The 20,630-nt window shown below is 34.3% G+C and overlaps 1 protein-coding gene across 3 annotated transcripts; it reads left to right on the forward strand.

Annotated features, from left to right (window-relative positions):
* The first annotated feature begins 770 nt into the window (after positions 1-770).
* Positions 771-9,650, forward strand: LOC130747134 (uncharacterized). Of its 3 annotated transcripts, none has more exons than XR_009022324.1 (2): positions 771-908; positions 3,228-3,363. XR_009022324.1 is itself a non-coding variant. In XM_057599974.1 (2 exons), the coding sequence occupies exons 1-2, from the start codon at positions 794-796 to the stop codon at positions 9,599-9,601; spliced, it is 414 nt and encodes a 137-aa protein (XP_057455957.1). In that variant the 5' UTR covers positions 778-793; the 3' UTR covers positions 9,602-9,650. The 3 variants fall into 3 exon arrangements, 1 of the variants encoding a protein (XP_057455957.1); XR_009022325.1 differs by having other exon boundaries at positions 772-908; positions 3,216-3,346; XM_057599974.1 differs by lacking the exon at positions 3,228-3,363 and adding an exon at positions 9,303-9,650 and having other exon boundaries at positions 778-908.
* The last annotated feature ends 10,980 nt before the right edge of the window (positions 9,651-20,630 follow it).

Genomic DNA, 20,630 nt, shown 5'->3' on the forward strand with positions numbered 1-20,630 from the left:
AACCCTCATTCATTCCTTGAATTCCTTTCTTTCATCCTTGTGCGTTCACGGTTGTGCGATAAACGATTTTGTAGCTCATCATCTAGCGGCTTGGCGAGCTAACATATCTGAAGCGTTGTTCTTGTCCTGAGGAATTTGCACCAAAACAACCTGTCAGTTTCAACGAAGCATGCCACTAACGCGCTCGATACTGTCCCTAGCCCAGAACTGATCCACCGCAGTAGTACGACTGCATCAGAATGCCTGCAACTCCTGCACAATCCGAGTAACAAACAATATCACAGCAGCCAAGGTCCCAACCGTGCTGCAAACCAAGCTCGATAGCAAGGATTTTGAGTTTGAATCTCACTTATGCATAAAATGAATATTCTAGAATCACCAATTGACATGTTATATATTCTAAATATATTAATTTAAGTTTGCAATATAATTGACTTAGTAGTAAAAACTTCATTTTGCAACATACGGGTGGGAGTTCAATCATCACTCCACCCAAAAGGTAGAATTTATTTTTTAAATTTTCATGTAGGATGCTTAAAGTGCAACGTCAAATTAACATGGGACCATAATCACTCTTTTTAAAATAGAGTAACCGAGTTTAAAAAAAAATAAAAATAGAGTAACCTAATTCACACCTAGGAGACCAAAATTGTAATTAAAAAAAAATGAAGTTGCTCCAATTAAAAGAAAGGAATTAGGAATCCAAGGTTTTTTTTTGAACGTGGCTTTATATCCAAATGGAAGTTAGTGTAAGGCTTGATATTAAATCCCCTTGGAGTTGAAGGGGCAGCTCATGTTGTGGGACGACATGAGGAAGCAAGTTGTGTTATTTTACTTTGTGGTGCTTTTTCATCATCATCTTCTTCTTCCAGTCGATTCAGAACACCAAAGAAACTCCTCACATGCAGGTACACCTCATTTTATTCACTATTGTTAATTGAGATTTTAAAAAATAGATATAGTAAGTTCTTCTTAATTATTTAATTTGTTCACTGTAATTAATTGAGAATTTTCCAAGCTCTAGATGATATTGGTCATAACATTAACATACATGATACATGCATACTTGGCTTATAATTAATTTGAACTTTTGTCAACCGGAAGCGAATGGAAGAGAGAGCAATTCCTGAAGGGGGGGGGAAAGGAAATAGGTTTTATAGTTTGCAATTGCAACTTCACTTTCTTGGATGCATGCTATCCGAGTGTCGGTTCTGAAAGTTTCAGTTTCTGAAACTTCTTATCATGGCGAGAAGCAATAAACTCAGCTTCTAATTTTTTAAATTAAAAATCAATAGTATAGTATTTACTAATTAATCAACTCTTTTTTTTTTGAAACTCTAATATTTAATCAACTCACTACTAAAGAATTGTGGCTTATCAAAAAAAAAAAACTACTAAAGAATTGTGTGATGTTTAGTCAAACCAACAAAGTTGTTACTATACTTCAAAAAATACTGGATCCACACTTTAATTTAAGTATGTGATAAGAATAAAAGAAAAAACAATGAATGATATATATCGTGATATATATATTACTCACTTAAAAGAGAAAAGTGAATGTGAACGAAGGATAACTTTATATATATTAAATAAAAGAGAAAAGTGAATGTGAACGAAGGATAACTTTATATATATTACTCACTTAAAAGTAATGCAATCTTTTTATGTTTGTTTAAAGATAAATTCTACGGTGCAAGGATTATGTTATTGATGCATGTAAATTTGTTTTGAGAGCTATTTTCCAGAGGCGTCTTATAATTAATTATTTTAATTAATGTAATTTCTTTGTTACTCTTTTTTTTTGGTCCTTTTATGTTACTTATTTAAAAGTGAAGGAGCTTTTCTTTTCCTCTTGTAACCAAAAAAAAAAAGTGAAGGAGTTTCATATCTCTTAGTAGGGGTGCACATGGGTTGGGTAGGATAGATTTTTGTCAAAATAAAATCCGAACCGATCAAAATTGTCTGGGTAAGATTGGGTTGGATTTCACGAATTTATTCTTCGGACCCGATCCGAACCAACTCGACGAAGTTTGGATTGGGTTGGGTGGATTTAATGGGTCACTATATTAAAATAATAATATATCTGAATTATTAAAAAATCTTGCAAAAATTATTATAAATTCAGAAAAAGTTATAAAAAATACTAAATATATATATATTTTTTTTACAGCAAAAGGATAATTATATATATAACAATAGCATATGGTTTGGCAACAAATCTCAAAACCAAAGCAAAGGAGAAAAGTGATTAGTGCAACAAAAAGCTAATCACCATAAGCCTATAAGCAGCCCCTAACTACAAAGAGAGAAAAATAAACTAAATAAAAGAGACAAAACAACCCAAAGAAAACCAAAAGACCCAACTAACTCTGCCTAAGCCTACGAGACCTAATATTTTTCGCTATACCATGACGGACTTCATCATCTGAGCAATCATAAGTCAAGCCAAATCATAAGTCAAAAAATACTAAATATGTTATAATACTAAATAGCATGAAAAAGACACAAAAAGTTATAGAAATAATACCACATAAATGACATATAACCAAATATCATGAAAACATAAAACTTCATTACCAAATGACATGAAACAATCTAATATAAATAGTATCTGAAAAGTGAAAAACAACACTAAATGTCATGCCATGACACTTAGAACTTAGATGCCTCCAACATGCTAAATAACTATATATATAAACATGTAACAAATAACTACGAACAAATACTTTAAGTTCAAATATGACAAATAACTACAAATACTTAAGTCTCAAAGTTTCAAAAAGTCATCACTCCGATAATAGCACTCCAAGTATGAGTAAAATTATAAAAATTATTATTATATGTATGAATTCTGGGTTGGGTTGGATGGATTTGAACTGAATCTGAAATCCGATCCGAACTTGGTTGGGTTGTAGTAAAATCCATCCGACTAACCCGATTGCCCGATCCAACCCGCATTTTTTTCTATTGGATCGGATTGGGTTGGGCGGGTTCATTGGATTTACTCGGCCCATGTTCACCCCTATCTTGTACTTTAAATTTTTCTACTCTAAATAATGAACTGCATGATTCCAAACTCTCCCATTTTAATGGGAACCAGAGCATCGCCAAACAGTTTTGTGGTTTATATATAGGATTGAAAATTGAAATAAAATCAATTTACGCATATTCAATTTAAATTTAATTTTAAAAAAAGGGTATTAACTCAGGAGTAGTTGGTGTATCAGTTAACAGGCGTGGTGGTGGTAGTAGTCATGGCGGTGGTCATGACAATAGTGAGAGTGGTCATGGCAATGGTGATCAGCACAACATGCCACACACACAAGGCGGTGGTGCAGTTCCTGTATACGGGGCTGCGGGTCATCGGGAAAACAACAACCACCGTCATGGTAGAAGTAGTGGCACATTAAACTGTGTTTGCCCTGGCCTTACTTTTATCCTTTCCTGCTTTTGTTTATTTCAATAACTGTTGGAGTTTCCCTAAATGGAGTTGTCTTGTACTGATTTTGCATTTACTCTTTTATCATAATTTGTGTATATCATATTGTATGATACGTTAAAGTGTGCACATTTCCTAATAGTATGGGAGTTAGTTTTTCTATATAAGAAAATTCCAATATTACAAATTAACTTATTGTTACTTTAGTTAGTTGGTGATTTGGGACAAAGCCTCATTAAAATATTTATTAGGAAAACCCAGTGGGATAAAATCTAGTAAAGAAAAAAGAGTACCCAAATCACCAATCGACTAAAAACCCTTAAAAAAACCCATTACACCCACCATTGCACTGACAACAACACAAACCCTTATCTACCAAAAACAATTACATAACCCAGTCTGTTATATAGCTTTAAACAATCCTTCAACATGCAGTAGCAGCAGACCAGCTCCCCATCAGTCTCCAATTTAATAAGCTTTTACGAACCCTCGAAACCAAACCACACCAACCAAGCATAAAACAAGTCCATAGGTAAAAACCCACAGAGAACAAAATCATATATGCCTGCAACCCCAGGCCACCACAAATAAATTTCGAGGAGACAAACCCAGTCACTTTCACAATTAAAATGAAGTTGGTCCAATTAAAAAGAAAGGTGGACTGGGCGAGCCCCTAGAGGGGCAACGCCCAGCATGTATCCCGCCCTGAGGCGGGGCCCTGGCCTTCAGATGGGCCTTGACCTCGGAGGCCCAATTGGCCCAATAGGTAGTACCCAAGCTCTATAAATAGGAGGTAGTTATCAAGTGTAGGAGAGGAGGGGGCTCATTGGATGAAATAACACTCGAAATTCAGCACACTCTCTCGCATTCTGATTCTCTCTTAGCACAATCCCTCTACCTCTGGGTACTATACCTCTCTTGAATGTCCATTCCCAAAACATTTTGGCGCCGTCTGTGGGGACTGTAAACTCTCTACTCCCATTCACGTGGATTGATTGTGCATGAAGTTACCTCTGATTGTGATTAGGCAATTCTCTGGTTTTCTGATTTTGATTCTGTGATTAGTGATTGGTTTTCCGATCGAGTTTGCATCGTTTCTGGTTTGGATGGAGACTCGACGCAGGAGGCAACATCATTCACCAATGCGACAGCGGATTTCGCCGCCTCGGCGGCCTCATCGTGTGGTCCTGGATTCTCCGGTACGAACGACAGGAGTACAATCGCCTTCTCCTCCTCCATCACCTCCTGTACCACCACCTCCTCCATCGCCTTCACAGGTGGGATCTCTGGAGCGCTCACCAGAGAATTCACCTGCTCCGGAACAACAACCGGCGGTGACGCAGGAGCAATGGCGCCATTTGATGCGCAGCATTGGCAACATCCAGCAGCGGAATGAGCATCTACAGGCTCAGTTAGATTTCTACCGCCGCGAGCAGCGAGGTGATGGAAGCAGAGAAGCAGATTCCGTGGCTGAGTTCCGTCCGTTCTCGGAAGATGTCGAGAGTGTGGCGATTCTGGATAACATGAAAACGTTAGTTCTGGATTCTTACAGCGGAGATTCCGATCCGAAGGATCATCTTCTGTATTTTAATACGAAGATGGTGATAATTGCGGCGTCAGATGCGGTGAAGTGCAGGATGTTTCCATCGACGTTCAAATCGACGGCGATGGCGTGGTTCACAACTTTGCCGCGCGGATCGATTTCAAATTTCAGAGACTTCTCATCCAAGTTTCTAGTGCAATTCTCAGCGAATAAGAATCAGCCGGTGACGATCAACGACCTATATAATATTCGCCAGCAAGAAGGAGAATCACTGAAAGGGTACATGGCAAGGTACAGCGCAGCGTCGGTCAAGGTTGAGGACGAGGAGCCTCGAGCTTGTGCTTTAGCATTTAAAAACGGTTTGCTACCGGGAGGGTTGAACAGCAAATTGACACGTAAGCCGGCGCGTTCGATGGAGGAGATGCGTGCTCGCGCCAGCACTTATATTCTTGATGAGGAGGACGACGCTTTCAAAAGAAAGCGCGCGAAGTTGGAAAAGGGCGACACGTCGCCCAAGCAGCGATAAAAGGAGGAGTTTCAGATCGGTGGCAAGGCGGAGGGGAAAGAACAAGGTGCGTTCACGAGAGAATGACAGATCGAGATTCTTCAAGGCGCATCCAGCGATGGCAGATCGGAGCAACACGGTTCAGACCGACAATGAAGAGCGTCAACAGAGGTGAAGCTTCAGATCGAGGAAGCATGTAGGCGAGGGAGAGCAGATTGGTAATGACGAAGAAAAGAACGACGGCGAGGAATCTGTCCAGAGCACAATACATGAAGAGCAGAGCCAATCCCGAGACGTTTTTTTTATGAGGCGTTGGAATTCTGGCGATCACGTTTGCTTTGGCGAGCACGTTTGCTTTGGCGAGCACGCGTTGGCTTTGGCGAGCACGTTTTGAGGTTAGGCGGCGAGCAAGTGTTGTTGGCGATGGAGTTCGGCGGCGGGAGAACGTCGCTGGCGTTGGAATCTGGCAAGCACGTTTTACTCCGGCGGCGGAATTCTGGCGGGCACGTTTTGTTTTGGCCGTGGAAGTTTGGCGAGTAAAGCGTTGCTATGGTTAAGATCGCTGGCAACAAATTTTCCAATTCCTTCAAACTTTTCCTCCATCTTTCATTTGATTCCCTTCTCAGTTGTTGTATTTCCTAATTTTCTTATTTTGAAGTTGATATTAGAAGTTATATTGTCTTCACTGGTTTTGATTCAGACAGAGAGGAGCAAATCGGATCAAAGAGAAGGAGTGGGTGAATTGAGGCACACCATTAAAGTTTTATGAAACTTGGAAGACTCTTCCATAAGCGGTTTGTTATTGGGTGGGACAAGCTCCTGATGGCGCGATTTAGTTACAAAGTGAAACAAGTTTCACGATGAACTAAATTAGCCCCGGAAAAGCCCACGTAACCACCGGATTCATTGGCGATGTGTGGGGTACAAATTGCCCATTCTACTGAGCACCGCTTTGGTAATCCAACTGGCCATTGGAACCCGAAGCACTTTGAGTCCCGAAATGGGACGATCACACCAAGGGTGGCGACCTACCGCTAGGGTGGTGACCTCATGCCAAAGGGTGGCGACCAAACGCTATGGGTGGCGACCTGTAAGACTCAGTTTTTAGACACACAAAAGTCGCCAAAAGGGTGGCGACCTCACGCTAAGGGTGGCGACCTACCGCAAGAGGGTCGCGACCTACCGCAAGAGGATGGCGACCTACCGCTAAAGGGTCGCGACCTACCGCCAAAAATGAGGGTAGCGACCTACCGCAAAATGGTGGCGACCTACCGCAAGAGGGTCGCGACCTACCGCAAGAGGGTTGCGACCTACCGCCAAAAATGAGGGTAGCGACCTACCGCAAAATGGTGGCGGCCTTACGCTGAGAGTGGCGAGCAAGTCAAACTAATTTCTTATAAGGCTAAAGCAAGATGGTGATGGCGATGCGGCAAGTGAGGACACTCCTACTCCTCATGACTTGGACACAGAGTCTGGTGGACTTGTAGACTATGGCGAGTGAAGGAGCATGCGTGCTGGGCGGATCTTCTCCTAGGGACGATGCGGCGGCGACTTCAGCTTGAAGACACATTGTGCTCTCATGCTTCGAGCTCGGTGTCTTGAGGACTGGTTGAGTCCCTTCGCCATATTAGGGGGCTCGCCCAGGAAGCAACTTGATCCATGAAGATGCTACGAGGGGAGATTGGCGGGAGACCATGTCATCAGGCGAGCCAGCTTCTATTCAGCGAGTCACGTCATATAAGGCGGGCCACCACGACTCCTTAATCTTGTAGGCGTTTGTACACCATCTTTCTAGGTCCCGCGTCAATCGGAGATTCATGTATTTGCGTATTTCCTTGCGCTATTGGCAGTTTGTGTTTCATTTGCGCCATGTCGGCGACCTACACGCTTTATACATCCTTTGTTGATCCCGCCAAGTAGCGTGGCTAGGTGATCTTCTAGGCGGGGAAGCTATTGCAACTAGAAACTTGGGAATAGTTCCTGCGCGTTGGTCGAAACCGCCAGCCGAGGAACGCCGTACCAAGTGGAAAGTGGCAACGGGCGACTTGCTAGGGGAATCACAAGGGGACAAAGATTGACGGTCACAGTTTGGAGACACACTTCGCTCTCCTGCTTCGAGCTTGTGGACTTGCGGACCAAGGGCGCTCGCCCTTCATCTTTTGGCTGTCAAACCCAATTGTTATTGTTTGTGGGAAAGCGCGAAAAGCCTCGCCATTATAAAGATCAAACACCATCGCCTGACAGGTGACACCAACAACAAAGTTCAGTCGCTCGCCGGGGTTACCGCCAGTCGGTGATTGAATGATCAGCACATGACCCATGCCTGCCACCTTTTCCGCCGGCGAACGATCATACACCTGCTCCAACTTATCGCCAATACGAAGTAATCGTTCTCGCCGCTTGTGGACTAGTGGACTTGCCAGCTCGGGTTGCTCGTCAAGTCAGTGGACTGGGTAGCTGAAAATGCAAGTTTCCTTTTGCTCACGCCATGTTGGCGATATAGTTTACTTCTCTTTTCTCAAGCCATGTTGGCAGTGCAGATTCTGGTGTACTGTAAGACATATGTAAAAGCATTTAAAAGACACCCTTAGCTCTCGTACCTCGAGCTCGGTGTCTTGTGGACTAGTGGACTGGGCGAGCCCCTAGAGGGGCAACGCCCAGCATGTATCCCGCCCTGAGGCGGGGCCCTGGCCTTCAGATGGGCCTTGACCTCGGAGGCCCAATTGGCCCAATAGGTAGTACCCAAGCTCTATAAATAGGAGGTAGTTATCAAGTGTAGGAGAGGAGGGGGCTCATTGGATGAAATAACACTCGAAATTCAGCACACTCTCTCGCATTCTGATTCTCTCTTAGCACAATCCCTCTACCTCTGGGTACTATACCTCTCTTGAATGTCCATTCCCAGAACAAAAGGAATTAGGAATCCAAGTACAGGCCGTGAAGTATATAAATGGAAGTCAGCGTAAGGCCTGATATTAAACCTTGGATTACTTGAAGGGGCATCTCATATTGTGGAATACATTCTTTTTTATAAGCAAATGATGAAGGGTGTTGTGTTATTTTACTTTGTGGTGCTATTTCATCATCATCTTCTTCTTCCAGTCGATTGGGAACACTCCTCAAATGCAGGTACACCTCATTTTATTCACTATTATTGATTGAGATTTTAAGAAATATAGTAGGTTCTTCTTTATTTAATTTATTCACTGTAATAATTGAGAGTTTTCCAAGCTTTGGATGATATTAACATACATAATTTGAACTTTTGTCACCCGGAAGCGAATGTAAGAGAGAGCAATTCGTGAAGGGGGTAAAAGGAAAGAGGTTTTATAGTTTGCAACTTTCCCCTCCTTGGATGCTATCTGATTCTAAAACTTCTTATCATGGCGAGAAGCAATAAACTCAGCTTCTGTTTTTTCAAAAATCAATTGGCGAGAAGAAAAGCAATCTTTTTTATGTTTGTTTAAAGATAAATTCTACAATGCAAGAATTATGTTATTGATATCATGTTGAGACTTGAGAGCCATTTCCAGAGGTGTCTACTTTGAGACCCATCTATAATTTTTCAGTCTTAATTTATCATAATTTTTTTCATAACAAATTTTTATAATCTATAATTAAATTTTTTATATTTTAAATAATGAACTAGAGGGTTTCAACTGTAAAAAAATTAATTTCTTTCAGTTATTGATTTTATTGTATCATAATTTCATGGTTTACATATAGGATTGAACAATTGAAATAAAATCAATTTACCCGTATTCAATTTAAAATTAATTTTAAAAAAGGAATTAACTCAGGAGTTGGTGTAACAGTTAACAAGCCTTACAAGCCTGGAGCTGGTGCCGGTCGTGGTATTCATCATCGTAATGGGCATGATAAAGGCGATTTGTTGCACAACAAGGTACACCTACACGGCTCCGCCGCCGCCGCAGGTCATCATGACAACAAGAACCACCGTCATGGTATAAGTAGTGGCACATTAAATTGCGTTTGCCCCTACTTTTATCTTTACCTTCTTTTGTTTATTTCAATTGTTGTTGGAGTTTCCCTAAATGGAGTTGCCTTAGCTTGTACTGATTTTGCAGCTCTCACAATTTATGTATATTACTAGTGTTTTTTTACCCGCGCGTTGCACGGGGAATATGTCTATTGTATTTGATACATCGATTCATATTTTAAATTATAAATATTTAAGATGCTAAGAATGTAAGAATAATCATAATAAAGATGTAGATATTTAAAGAGCACAAATTTTGAAAAACACAGAAGATAATAAACCAAAAGCTTTAATTTTTGCATATGTGAGGTATAACTGAATTTTGTTTGTGAAGATGTATACTCGTGTTGCATAAAGGGTAATGCTTTTGTGTTTTAGATATATAACAATACATAAATATATAATTATTTTTTAAATTATTAAAAATACACTTAAGTTATAGAAAATGAATTTTATTTTTTTTAACTCGTACAAATTTTCATTTTCATGTAAAATGTTTCTCCCCGTGAGATCTCGTAACTCTAATTTGTTAGCACTAATAAATTCATGTCATAATTTTATAGTACATATGTATTAATATTTTGTATTCCTCTTACTTTTCTTATTATCAAATTATTATAGTTATATACTTATATAAATATACACTCTTAAAATTTTGAAAATAATACTAAAGTTAATTATATTAAATTTATTCTATTAAAATAATATCAATTAATTAGTTTAGAATATAATGATGGTATAAAAAAAGTATAATGATACTTTTTATATAAAACAAAATCTCACGTAGATAGCATTATAGTAATTTAAAATTAAAACATACAATTGAAAATTATACGCAAATACAAACAACAACCACTTTTAGGTTTCAGAGCAGACTTAAATGCAAATCATCTTACTCAATGGATTCTCATTTATCAGAGAAACAAAATCTTATAAATTTCATAAATCAATATAGAAGGGGAAATTCTAGTGTTTTTTTACCTGCGCGTTGCATGGGGAATATGTCTATCGTATTTGATACATCAATCAATTATTTGATTATTTAAAATATATTAAACAACATATGAAATAGAAGGATCTCAAATGCTAAGCAAAGTGGACCAAAAGACTTGTCATCTAAGCCTGATTGAGATCAAGATGAAATCGTTTCACATTCTTCATGAACATGAAAACAATGACACAAATAATAGATATAAGGAATCACCAATAAAGCAAACGATAAACACATATTATGGAAAAAAAAAGGATGTGATAGTAACACTAATCAGGATTGTAAAAGATAAATCATAAAGTATGACATCATTTTGTGTTTATACCAAGTTATCCAAGTTTGAGTCAATATTGCAAGGTACCTACAAAATTTATGAAATATATCCGAATTTTTTTTTTGGTTTGTTTGCTCTGTCCTGTTTTCTTTCCGGCACTTTCTAGGTTTTCCTATCTTTCTGTCTTTGGGTTTCTTCTGTTTGGTTTTTGTCTGGCTCGATCTTTGGGTGTACTTTCGGGTTTTTTCCGTTGGTTGGTTTGTATTTCCTGCTTAAGAGTTTGCTCTCAAGCCTTTTGATATTATATATATATATATATATTTATCTTTCAAAAAAAAAGTTTGACTTTTTTATTAGTAGTTTGTCAACACTACTTTAGTTGCATATAATAATAAAATGTGTAAGAAATATATATTGATTCGTCTACTTGAAATTTGTCTTCTAAAGGAGAAGAGCCGAAATATATAGGGAGTTTATGATCTTTTATAGTATATCAAGTAACAATTTTGTGTCTAAGGGTGACGATTGTCCTATTACCACAACGTGATTCCACCCTTAGTACATTCATTAAAAAATTATTCTTTTTTTGAAAATGGAAGAAATAGCACGTGATTCTTTTTCAAAAAATTCAACGTGTCAATACATTAGATAACAACTGTGATTCTGTTACATATTTAATTTAAAAAAAAAAAGTGATTATTAAACAATAGATGAAATAGAAGAGTATGAAATGCTAAGGAAAGTGGACAAAAAAGAATCACAAATAAAGTAGATGATAAATACATATTAATCATGGAAAAAAAAAAGAACGTGATAGTAGCACAAATCTGAATTGTGAAAGATAAATCATAAAGTATGACCTCATTTTTTTTATTTCAAGTCATCCATGTTTGAGCCAATATTGCAGGGTGCCTACAAAATTTAAGATATATATCAGACTTTGTACATACTTGTTTTAATCAATAAAGAATTATTTCATTGTAAGGGAAAATAGAACGAACCTTAAACCGACAATAATATTTTTGCATCAGATGTTCATCAACTTATAAGATGTCATAGACATCATCTTAACAATGAAATAAAGTTAGGTCACTTAGAAGTCAGTTTGTATTAAAAAAACTATTAAGATAAAAAATTAAACTAACCACTCATATGTTCTCAAAAACTTCTTGGTAGACAACATTGCGCTTGGAGTTTGAAACTACCCCTTGTTTATCCCCTAGTTTTTTTTACTCGTGCGTTGCACGACAAATTGATTGTTGGAGTTGACATTAATAAAAAATATAACAAAATGTGATGAGTATAGAGAAATACGTGTGGTATAGAGTAAATTATATAAGTTGTTTGTATGAGAGCTGTGATAGTAGAGAAAGAATGACGTAGATTCTCTCTCATCGTTGGGTTAAATAGAGAATAAGAGATGGAATTAGTTTGCCATGAATCGACATTTAAATAAAAATAAAAATATCAAAATATAAAAACAATGATAGGCTTAATAAATTAATAAGATTACTCCCTCCCAATAACCAAAAAAATTAATAAGATTACAATTGGAAAGCTAAAAAAATTGATCAAACTTTGTTCTATGTCTACTCAAAATGAGAAGATTGAAAAAATACATTGGACCCACAAAATCTGCCCCTTTATCTCTCATCCCTTGCCAATCAAACACACTAACTCTTATCTCTCTCTCCTCTATTTCTCTCTTCTCTTTCACTACCATATCAAACAAAGCATTAGAAGACCTAGTTGAATAGTTTAGCAAGGCTATAACAAAATGGCATAGGAGTTCTTGGAAAATAATTTTAAAATTTCTTTAAATTATTTTTCAAATCTTATCCAATATAGCTTTTGTTTGAAAGTAACATATCCACTTCATTAGCATTCTTTGTGTGCAATCACCCTCCTCTCTCTCTCTGTCTCTCTATTCTCCTGCCTACAACTCATTTCCTTCTTCTAGCTTCTCATACCTTATTTCAAGTAGTGCCTTGATTTCTTTAAGGCATTTGATTCAAATTAGCCTAATTGAACCAACCAAAACACATAAAGAATAAAATTAAAAATAGACACATAAGTAGCTTCAAACCAATACATTAATCTTATGAATCAAATGCTAGACATAAAGAACTTTTAACTAAAAGGATTCATTCTCCTACCTCAGAAATTAAAAGCATTAAGCCACATGTTTTTCCTTCCCAAACTCTATCTCGAGCCTTTAATGTACTTCAACAATTCTTCTCTAATTTTTTTTTGAAATCTCCTGCATTCTTCATTCCTTAGCATAGTCTGAGAAAACAAATCATAATATGTCTTAGATCAAGAAAATCATTTCAACCTACAATATTATATCAAGAAACTGATTTTGGAGCAACACGCGTAGGTAGATTGGCGGAACCATCACCTATAACCCGAGTCAAAATAAGATTAGACATAAACAAAACTATGCAAAGAAGGAATTTGAAGAGGAAAAGGGAGAATGCTCACCACTTTTTCCGGCCAGCTCTCCAATTGAGTCATGGAACGTGACAAAGAGGGGAGTCGAAGCCATCATTATAAATTTAGTAAGGAGTAGTAGTAAATCTTCTTTCAAAATATAATTTATTTAAATCTTAGATAATTAGGGAAAATCTTTTAAAATTCAGGTTTCAAGATAAAATAGCACAACATAAGAGAGGCTATCTAACAAATTGACAATAAAAACAAAACAAAATCTTTAAAAAATATTTAATAAAAATACGATAAAAATTCGGATTTTTTTTAGAGTATTAATTAATTTAAGATAAAAATAAACAACCTAAATCCTAATTGATTTATACTCTAAAAATAACTCTAAAATATAATAAAATATTTCCTGTAGAATCACATACAAAGGAGAATAAAAAAACATAAAAAACAAATAAAAATATTGCAAAATTCCATATAGAATATTAAATGGACTCACCATCCATGGCTTCCAAAGAATCTCTTTTGGTGGAATATCTATAAAAAAAACTTGAAGAAAAGAATTTGAAATTAGCATGGCAAGTGATGAACGAAATTGACCTTGAAGTCAAACATGAGTGAATGAAAGTTAAAGGTAAAGTAAAATAAAATTGAAAAAAACCATAACATATTATGCAAGCAAAGGAAGAAAATAATTTGAAACCTCCATCTGCAACCTTCCCAATCAGTCCAAGGCAGCAAATCGGAGGGATGCGATTGCAAGTCGATGGCAAAGTGGTTCCGTTGAGAGATGAGACGATTTTGTGGGGGTGGTTCCGTTCAGTGGAGAAATGAGATGAAAATTGCATCGAGGAGATGAATTCCATGGAGGAGATAGTGGAGGTAGGCAGGGTTTTAAGAGGATTTTTGCTGATGGGATGTATTGTTGATTTAAATCACTTATCACATATTTTATATTAAGATAAAATCATGAAATAAACAACATAAATCCTAATCAAATCTAAAATTAAAAAATGTACCAAATAAATATAGATAAAAACTATCAAAATCTAGCAAATCACAATAAAAACTCATAAAATCAGGAATTAATTAAAAATCCGAAAATTCAATAAAAATACCATAAAAAAAGAAATAATAATATAAATTAAGATAAAATACAGAAATAAACAACATAAATCCTAATCAAATCTAAAATTTAAAAATGTACTAAATAAAAATAGATAAAAACTATCAAAATCTAGCAAATCACAATAAAAACTCATAAAATCCGGAATTAATTAAAAATCCGAAAATTCAATAAAAATACCATAAAAATGAATTAATACTCTAAAAATAAATAAAAAATAAATTAAGATAAAATCAAGAAATAAAAAACCTAAATCCTAATCAAATCTAAAATTTAAAAATGTATTTTTTTATTAATGAGAAATAAGGTAAGGAAAAATCAGGGCACATGTGGCAAGTGGGGCCAAGGATAAATAGCTTACATGTAAAATATTAGGTGAGAATTAATCTGGGAGCGACACGTCATTAACTTGGCATGTGAGAGCGACACGTCATGCTAGAAGTTGTTCTTTTCTAATATATATAAAATTTAAAAATGTTCTAAATAAATATAGATAAAAACTATCAAAATCTAGCAAATCACAATAAAAACTCATAAAATCCGAAATTAATTAAAAATCCGAAAATTCAATAAAAATACCATAAAAAATAATTAATACTCTAAAAATAAATAATAATATAAATTAAGATAAAATACAAAAATAAACAACATAAACCCTAATCAAATCTAAAATTAAAAAATGTACTAAATAAAAATAGATAAAAACTATCAAAATCTAGCAAATCACAATAAAAACTCATAAAATCCGGAATTAATTAAAAATCCGAAAATTCAATAAAAATACTATAAAAATTAATTAATACTCTAAAAATAAATCAAAAATAAATTAAGATAAAATCAAGAAATAAAAAACCTAAATCCTAATCAAATCTAAAATTTAAAAATGTATTTTTTTATTAAGGAGAAATAAGGTAAGTAAAAATCAGGGCACATGTGGCAAGTGGGACCAAGGAGAAAGAGCTTACATGTAAAATATTAGGTGAGAATTAATCTGGGAGCGACACGTCACTAACTTGGCATGTGAGAGCGACACGTCATGTTAGAAGTTGTTCTTTTCTAATATATATAAAATTTAAAAATGTTCTAAATAAATATAGATAAAAACTATCAAAATCTAGCAAATCACAATAAAAAATCTTAAAATCCGAAATTAATTAAAAATCCGAAAATTCAATAAAAATACCATAAAAAATAATTAATACTCTAAAAATAAATAATAATATAAATTAAGATAAAATACAAAAATAAACAACATAAACCCTAATCAAATCTAAAATTTAAAAATGTACTAAATAAAAATAGATAAAAACTATCAAAATCTAGCAAATCACAATAAAAACTCATAAAATCCGGAATTAATTAAAAATCCGAAAATTCAATAAAAATACCATAAAAATTAATTAATACTCTAAAAATAAATCAAAAATAAATTAAGATAAAATCAAGAAATAAAAAACCTAAATCCTAATCAAATCTAAAATTTAAAAATGTATTTTTTTATTAAGGAGAAATAAGGTAAGTAAAAATCAGGGCACATGTGGCAAGTGGGGCCAAGGAGAAAGAGCTTACATGTAAAATGTTATGTGAGAATTAATCTGGGAGCGACACGTCACTAACTTGGCCTGTGAGAGCGACACGTCATGCTAGAAGTTGTTCTTTTCTAATATATATAGATATAGATGTTGTATGATACGAGAAAGTTGTGCCCATTTCCTAATATTGTGGGTCAATTAGTTTTTTCTATATAAGAAAATCTCAATATTACAAATTAACTTATTGTTACTTTCGTTAGTTGGTAGTTGTTTTCCGATAAAGAAAAAAAGAGTTAATCGGTAGTTAATGTATGATGTATTGAGATGTATTTTCTATCATACATACTACTAGAAATTAAACCCGTGCGTTGCACGGGTTTTTTTAAAATAGTAATTTTTAATTGTGATATTTAAATTTATGTAGAGATAAAAAAATGTAAATGGAAGAAGCTTTGGAATATCAAAATACATATTAATTATAATTATATTGAAGAAGTTCATTAAAACTTTATTATGCACTACATTTTTAGTATATTGTGCATATTTTTCATCTTTCTCAACAATAAGTATATTCAATTTGGTGGTGTTACTCTAGAAAACACAAGGTGATAACTTTACATAGTTAGTTATCACTGATATAATTTAGTTTTTCTTAATTATATTTATAATTACTATATTTATCAAATATTAAAATTTAAAATGCTTAACTATTGATTTTTTTGACAAATCATTAAGTAAATGAAGCATTAGAAAAATACATAATAGAATTAGAAAACAACAGAAGCCCTAATCAAATAAAAAAAGCGGAAAAATCCTCAATCCAGTGGTGGTGAGGCAGCCATGTGAGGCATCTTGTAAAGCATGCAACTATTTGGAAGAAAAGTGTTACATGGAAGGAGAACTGAATTGCACAAGCACAATCGACTGGAATCAAAGTGCGCATCATTTGCATCGAAGGATCCGTCTCCCATGACACCACCCACGTCGTTATCGCTTTGCTCCTCTTCATCGAATCCAAAAACCCTTCCAAACCCATCAACATGTACCTCAAATACCTTGATGGCACCATCATTGTCAGTTCCCTCTGCATCCATGTTAAGTTTCTCTATTCCTATTTTCCCTCAGTCTCATTTCTTACAACCCATTTTGCTAAATCCCAGATAAACCTTCATTTTCAATGTTCTGATGTGTAAATGCCACGGTTTTGTACCCTTTATATAGTTAGTTTCTTACTTATTGAGAACATAGTTGAAAAATGTGCTTTAATAACTTCCCTTGTCAAAATTAAATGTGCCATTATTGTAACAATTTCTTTCACTCCATTATCTTAAAAACATAAACTCAACTAAAGTTTCTAGCTACGTTATCATTTTCTACTCTTAATTTTAGCAGGTGTAGTCAGTGTAAGGATGCTACCTCTTTTCTTATTTTTTCCAGTTCCCATATTTTGGAAAGTTAAGAAAAACAACTCATATTTTAGGTGGTTGAAGAGACATATTAAAAAGAAAAAGTAACTTGTTAGTTTCTGTTTTTCTACTTTGCTAGGTGTGCTTGATGCCACCATCTGATGTACTGGATCTTCCTTTAATTTCTTTTATACAATTTGGATTTTCAAAAAAAAAAAAGTAACTACTTTTGGGTTTGGGGCGTTGAGACCGCATGGTTTTCTAATTTTATGCCAGTGGCAATCCAAGCAAGTATCTTCAGTACTTATGTAATTGGAGCCAATTTGAAGTCATATTTTTCAATTGATTGAAATCTTTAAAATTTGTTTCCTATTCTCTATAATAATTGTTCATTCATTTTATGGTCACTGTAGTTATTTATAGATCCAGATTTGGTGCTAGGGAACATTTTGAGTGGTACGTACTTCCAAATTTGGCCAATGATGTGTTGGTGGCATGAAGATCGAAGTTCTTTTAAAGTCACTTAGACCAACTTCTAAAGTATATTCTATGTTGTTGGACATTTGCTCTCTTTGATGGATTGAATTGGGTTGCTATTTTTTTGTCCATTTTTTTTAAAGGAAAAATTCATATATAATAGCACAACGGGTGCTATACCCAAGTACAAATAGGTTAAACAATAAAGAGTAACCAAGCCACTTAGCCATAATGACAAATATGTAGGACAATATTGAGGAGTGAAAGATTCCTATTCTTATGAAATCCTAAGTGAAGAGTACAGTGATGTATTATATTTTACACTTACAAATTCAGTGATCATAGAAATTTCAGGGGTTCACATTTTGTTGTTGGCTGGAAAGGTAACTTGGCAAAAGTTTCCTTTCTGTTAGGTGTTGTGTATTAGTTTTTTTTTTTTTATGTTAATGAGTTGTGTCACATAGATACACAAATGATGATGTATTTGAATGATTCAATTGGATGAACAAAATAGTATAGAAAAGCATAAGAGAGACTATAAAGTAGTTAACTACCTGATGAAGCAGCAAACACAAATTTTTTTTCCAACCCTTAGCCTTGCAATGATTGTCCTGTAGAGAAAGTTTTTTCTAGTACCTCCATGTCGTAAACAAAGTAGAGCCCTGCAGTATTGGCGGTTACCGCGTTTATAACATGATTGTATATTTCTCTTTGTTGCTCATTTAGTAATGAGTGACATCTTTCGTGCTTCTCTTCTCTAATAAGTGTGTTGTCCAATGTTTCTATTGCTGAGTTCTGGCAAATGCAATGGAATTCCATCAAAATCAATGAGATATTACTTACGATTCTTGATCAAAATCTTCTCAATTTCAATCAACTAATGTTATAAAATATGACATACTTGCTGAAATAGCTAGTGACGGTTTCCATCTTTTTTCTCACTTTGATGGAGTCGATAGGTATGACTTAAGTGTGTGAGTGATTTGTTTATATAGAGATACACAATAGATGCATAGTTTAATTTAATCCATTCTATTTTTTTTAATGTAGGTAGCTGAAAAGTCTTTAATTTATTTTATCAGTTTGGAAGTTGCAGTACTGCCATATAATTGTATAATGCAGGTTACGAAATCTGAGTGATTTCCTCAAGGAAGTAACTGTTAATATATGAATAGCCCGTCTCAGTTACAAAAAATGTTAAGAAATGGTTCACATCCTGTGTTCTAGAAATGTCCATCTTTTAATTAATAAGTTGAATAGCTTAGTTACTGAAGTTGTTACGAAATGGTTCACCGTTCAAACATGTGTTCTAGAAATGCATCCTTTTAATAGCATTTTATTACATAATGAAGGTTACGACCTTTTAATAGATTTTTTTTCATAATGCAAGTTATGGAAGCTGTTATGAAATACTAAGATGAATAGCCTTTTGTTCAACTTCATTGTTTAATGTAGCTTAAAAACACTTTATTGCTTAATCTATTTAATACTAAGCTACTAAACTCAAGTGAGCTTTACATCTATATATAGTTCAACTTCATTGCTTAATGTAGCTTAAAAACACTTTATTGCTTAATCTATTTAATACTAAGCTACTAAGCTCAAGTGAGCTTTACATATATACTAGAAATTAAACCCGTGTGTTGCACGAGTTCGTTTTTAATTTTATTTTTTAATTCTAATATTTAAATTTGCATAAAGGTAATAAAGCTATTATTTAGAAGAAGATTTAGAATATATGTATAATTAAATATAATTGAGTTATGATATTCTCACACTTTCTTTCTCTAATAAGGGAAAAAAGGATCAAACAGGTAGATTTTTTATTTTTTTTTGCTTCATCGGAAGAAAAAATAGGTAGATTTCTATTGAGATTGAAATGAGAGTAGTTTTTTTTTATATAAAAGAAATTTAATCACTTAATTAGATTAGTATTGAAATCAACGTGGTAGTCTACTATTTTTTTTTCTTATATTGATTTAGTCATTACAGTGATATTATCAGTTGTACTAATTTTTTTTATCAAGATTGATGTGGTTGTTTACCATTGCTGGTGGCATAGAAGTTCTTTTAAAATCACTTCCACGAGCATAAAAAATAGATTCTATCTAACTGCAGGATGAACTTCATTTGTTCCCTTTGAATGATTAAGTTGCTATTTTTTTTCTTCCATAATATGACAATATTGAGGAGTGAAAGATTCCTATTTCTTATCAAGAATATAGTGAGTACTACATTTTACACTTATCTTTCTAGTGCAGTATATAAATTTATGTGGCTCACACTTTGTTACTGATTTGTGTCATATAAATATAGAAATGATGATATATTTGTATGATTTCAATTGAATGAGAAGAATTGTTTAGTAAATTACCATATATGTGAAACTCACAGTTTTATTTTCCAATCATCTGCAATGGGGATATATCACTAAGTAATGTGTGTTTCTTGTTGTTGTTGATGATCTTTCTCCTGCAATAAAGAAATAAGAATGAGTAATTTAAAAAAGCAATTTTGAAATTAACTAAAATAATTAAAAATGACATACTTGTTGAAGTAGTTAGAGACAATTGTCATTTTTTTCTCACCAGCAGCTGAAGTCTAAGAAATATGAATAATTTGAGTTTGTGAGTGATTTCACTGGTTTGTTTATATAGAGATATAATAGATGCATGGTTCAATATAATACATTTCATTTTTTATTTATTTAATGTAGATAGTTGAATAGCCTCCTGACATTAATAATTTTATTCAGTTTTTGACACTGGTATTGCCATCATGCCACTATTTTTAATTTAATGTTAGTTTTTCTTCGGAGTTACTATGTTAAGGAATTCTAAGAGTTTGTGAGTTTAAGAAAAATAGACATATGTTCCTGCAGAAAATTGGACTGCA

The sequence above is a fragment of the Lotus japonicus genome, chromosome 3, assembly GCF_012489685.1.
Source record: "Lotus japonicus ecotype B-129 chromosome 3, LjGifu_v1.2".
In the NCBI taxonomy this organism is placed as follows: domain Eukaryota; kingdom Viridiplantae; phylum Streptophyta; class Magnoliopsida; order Fabales; family Fabaceae; genus Lotus; species Lotus japonicus.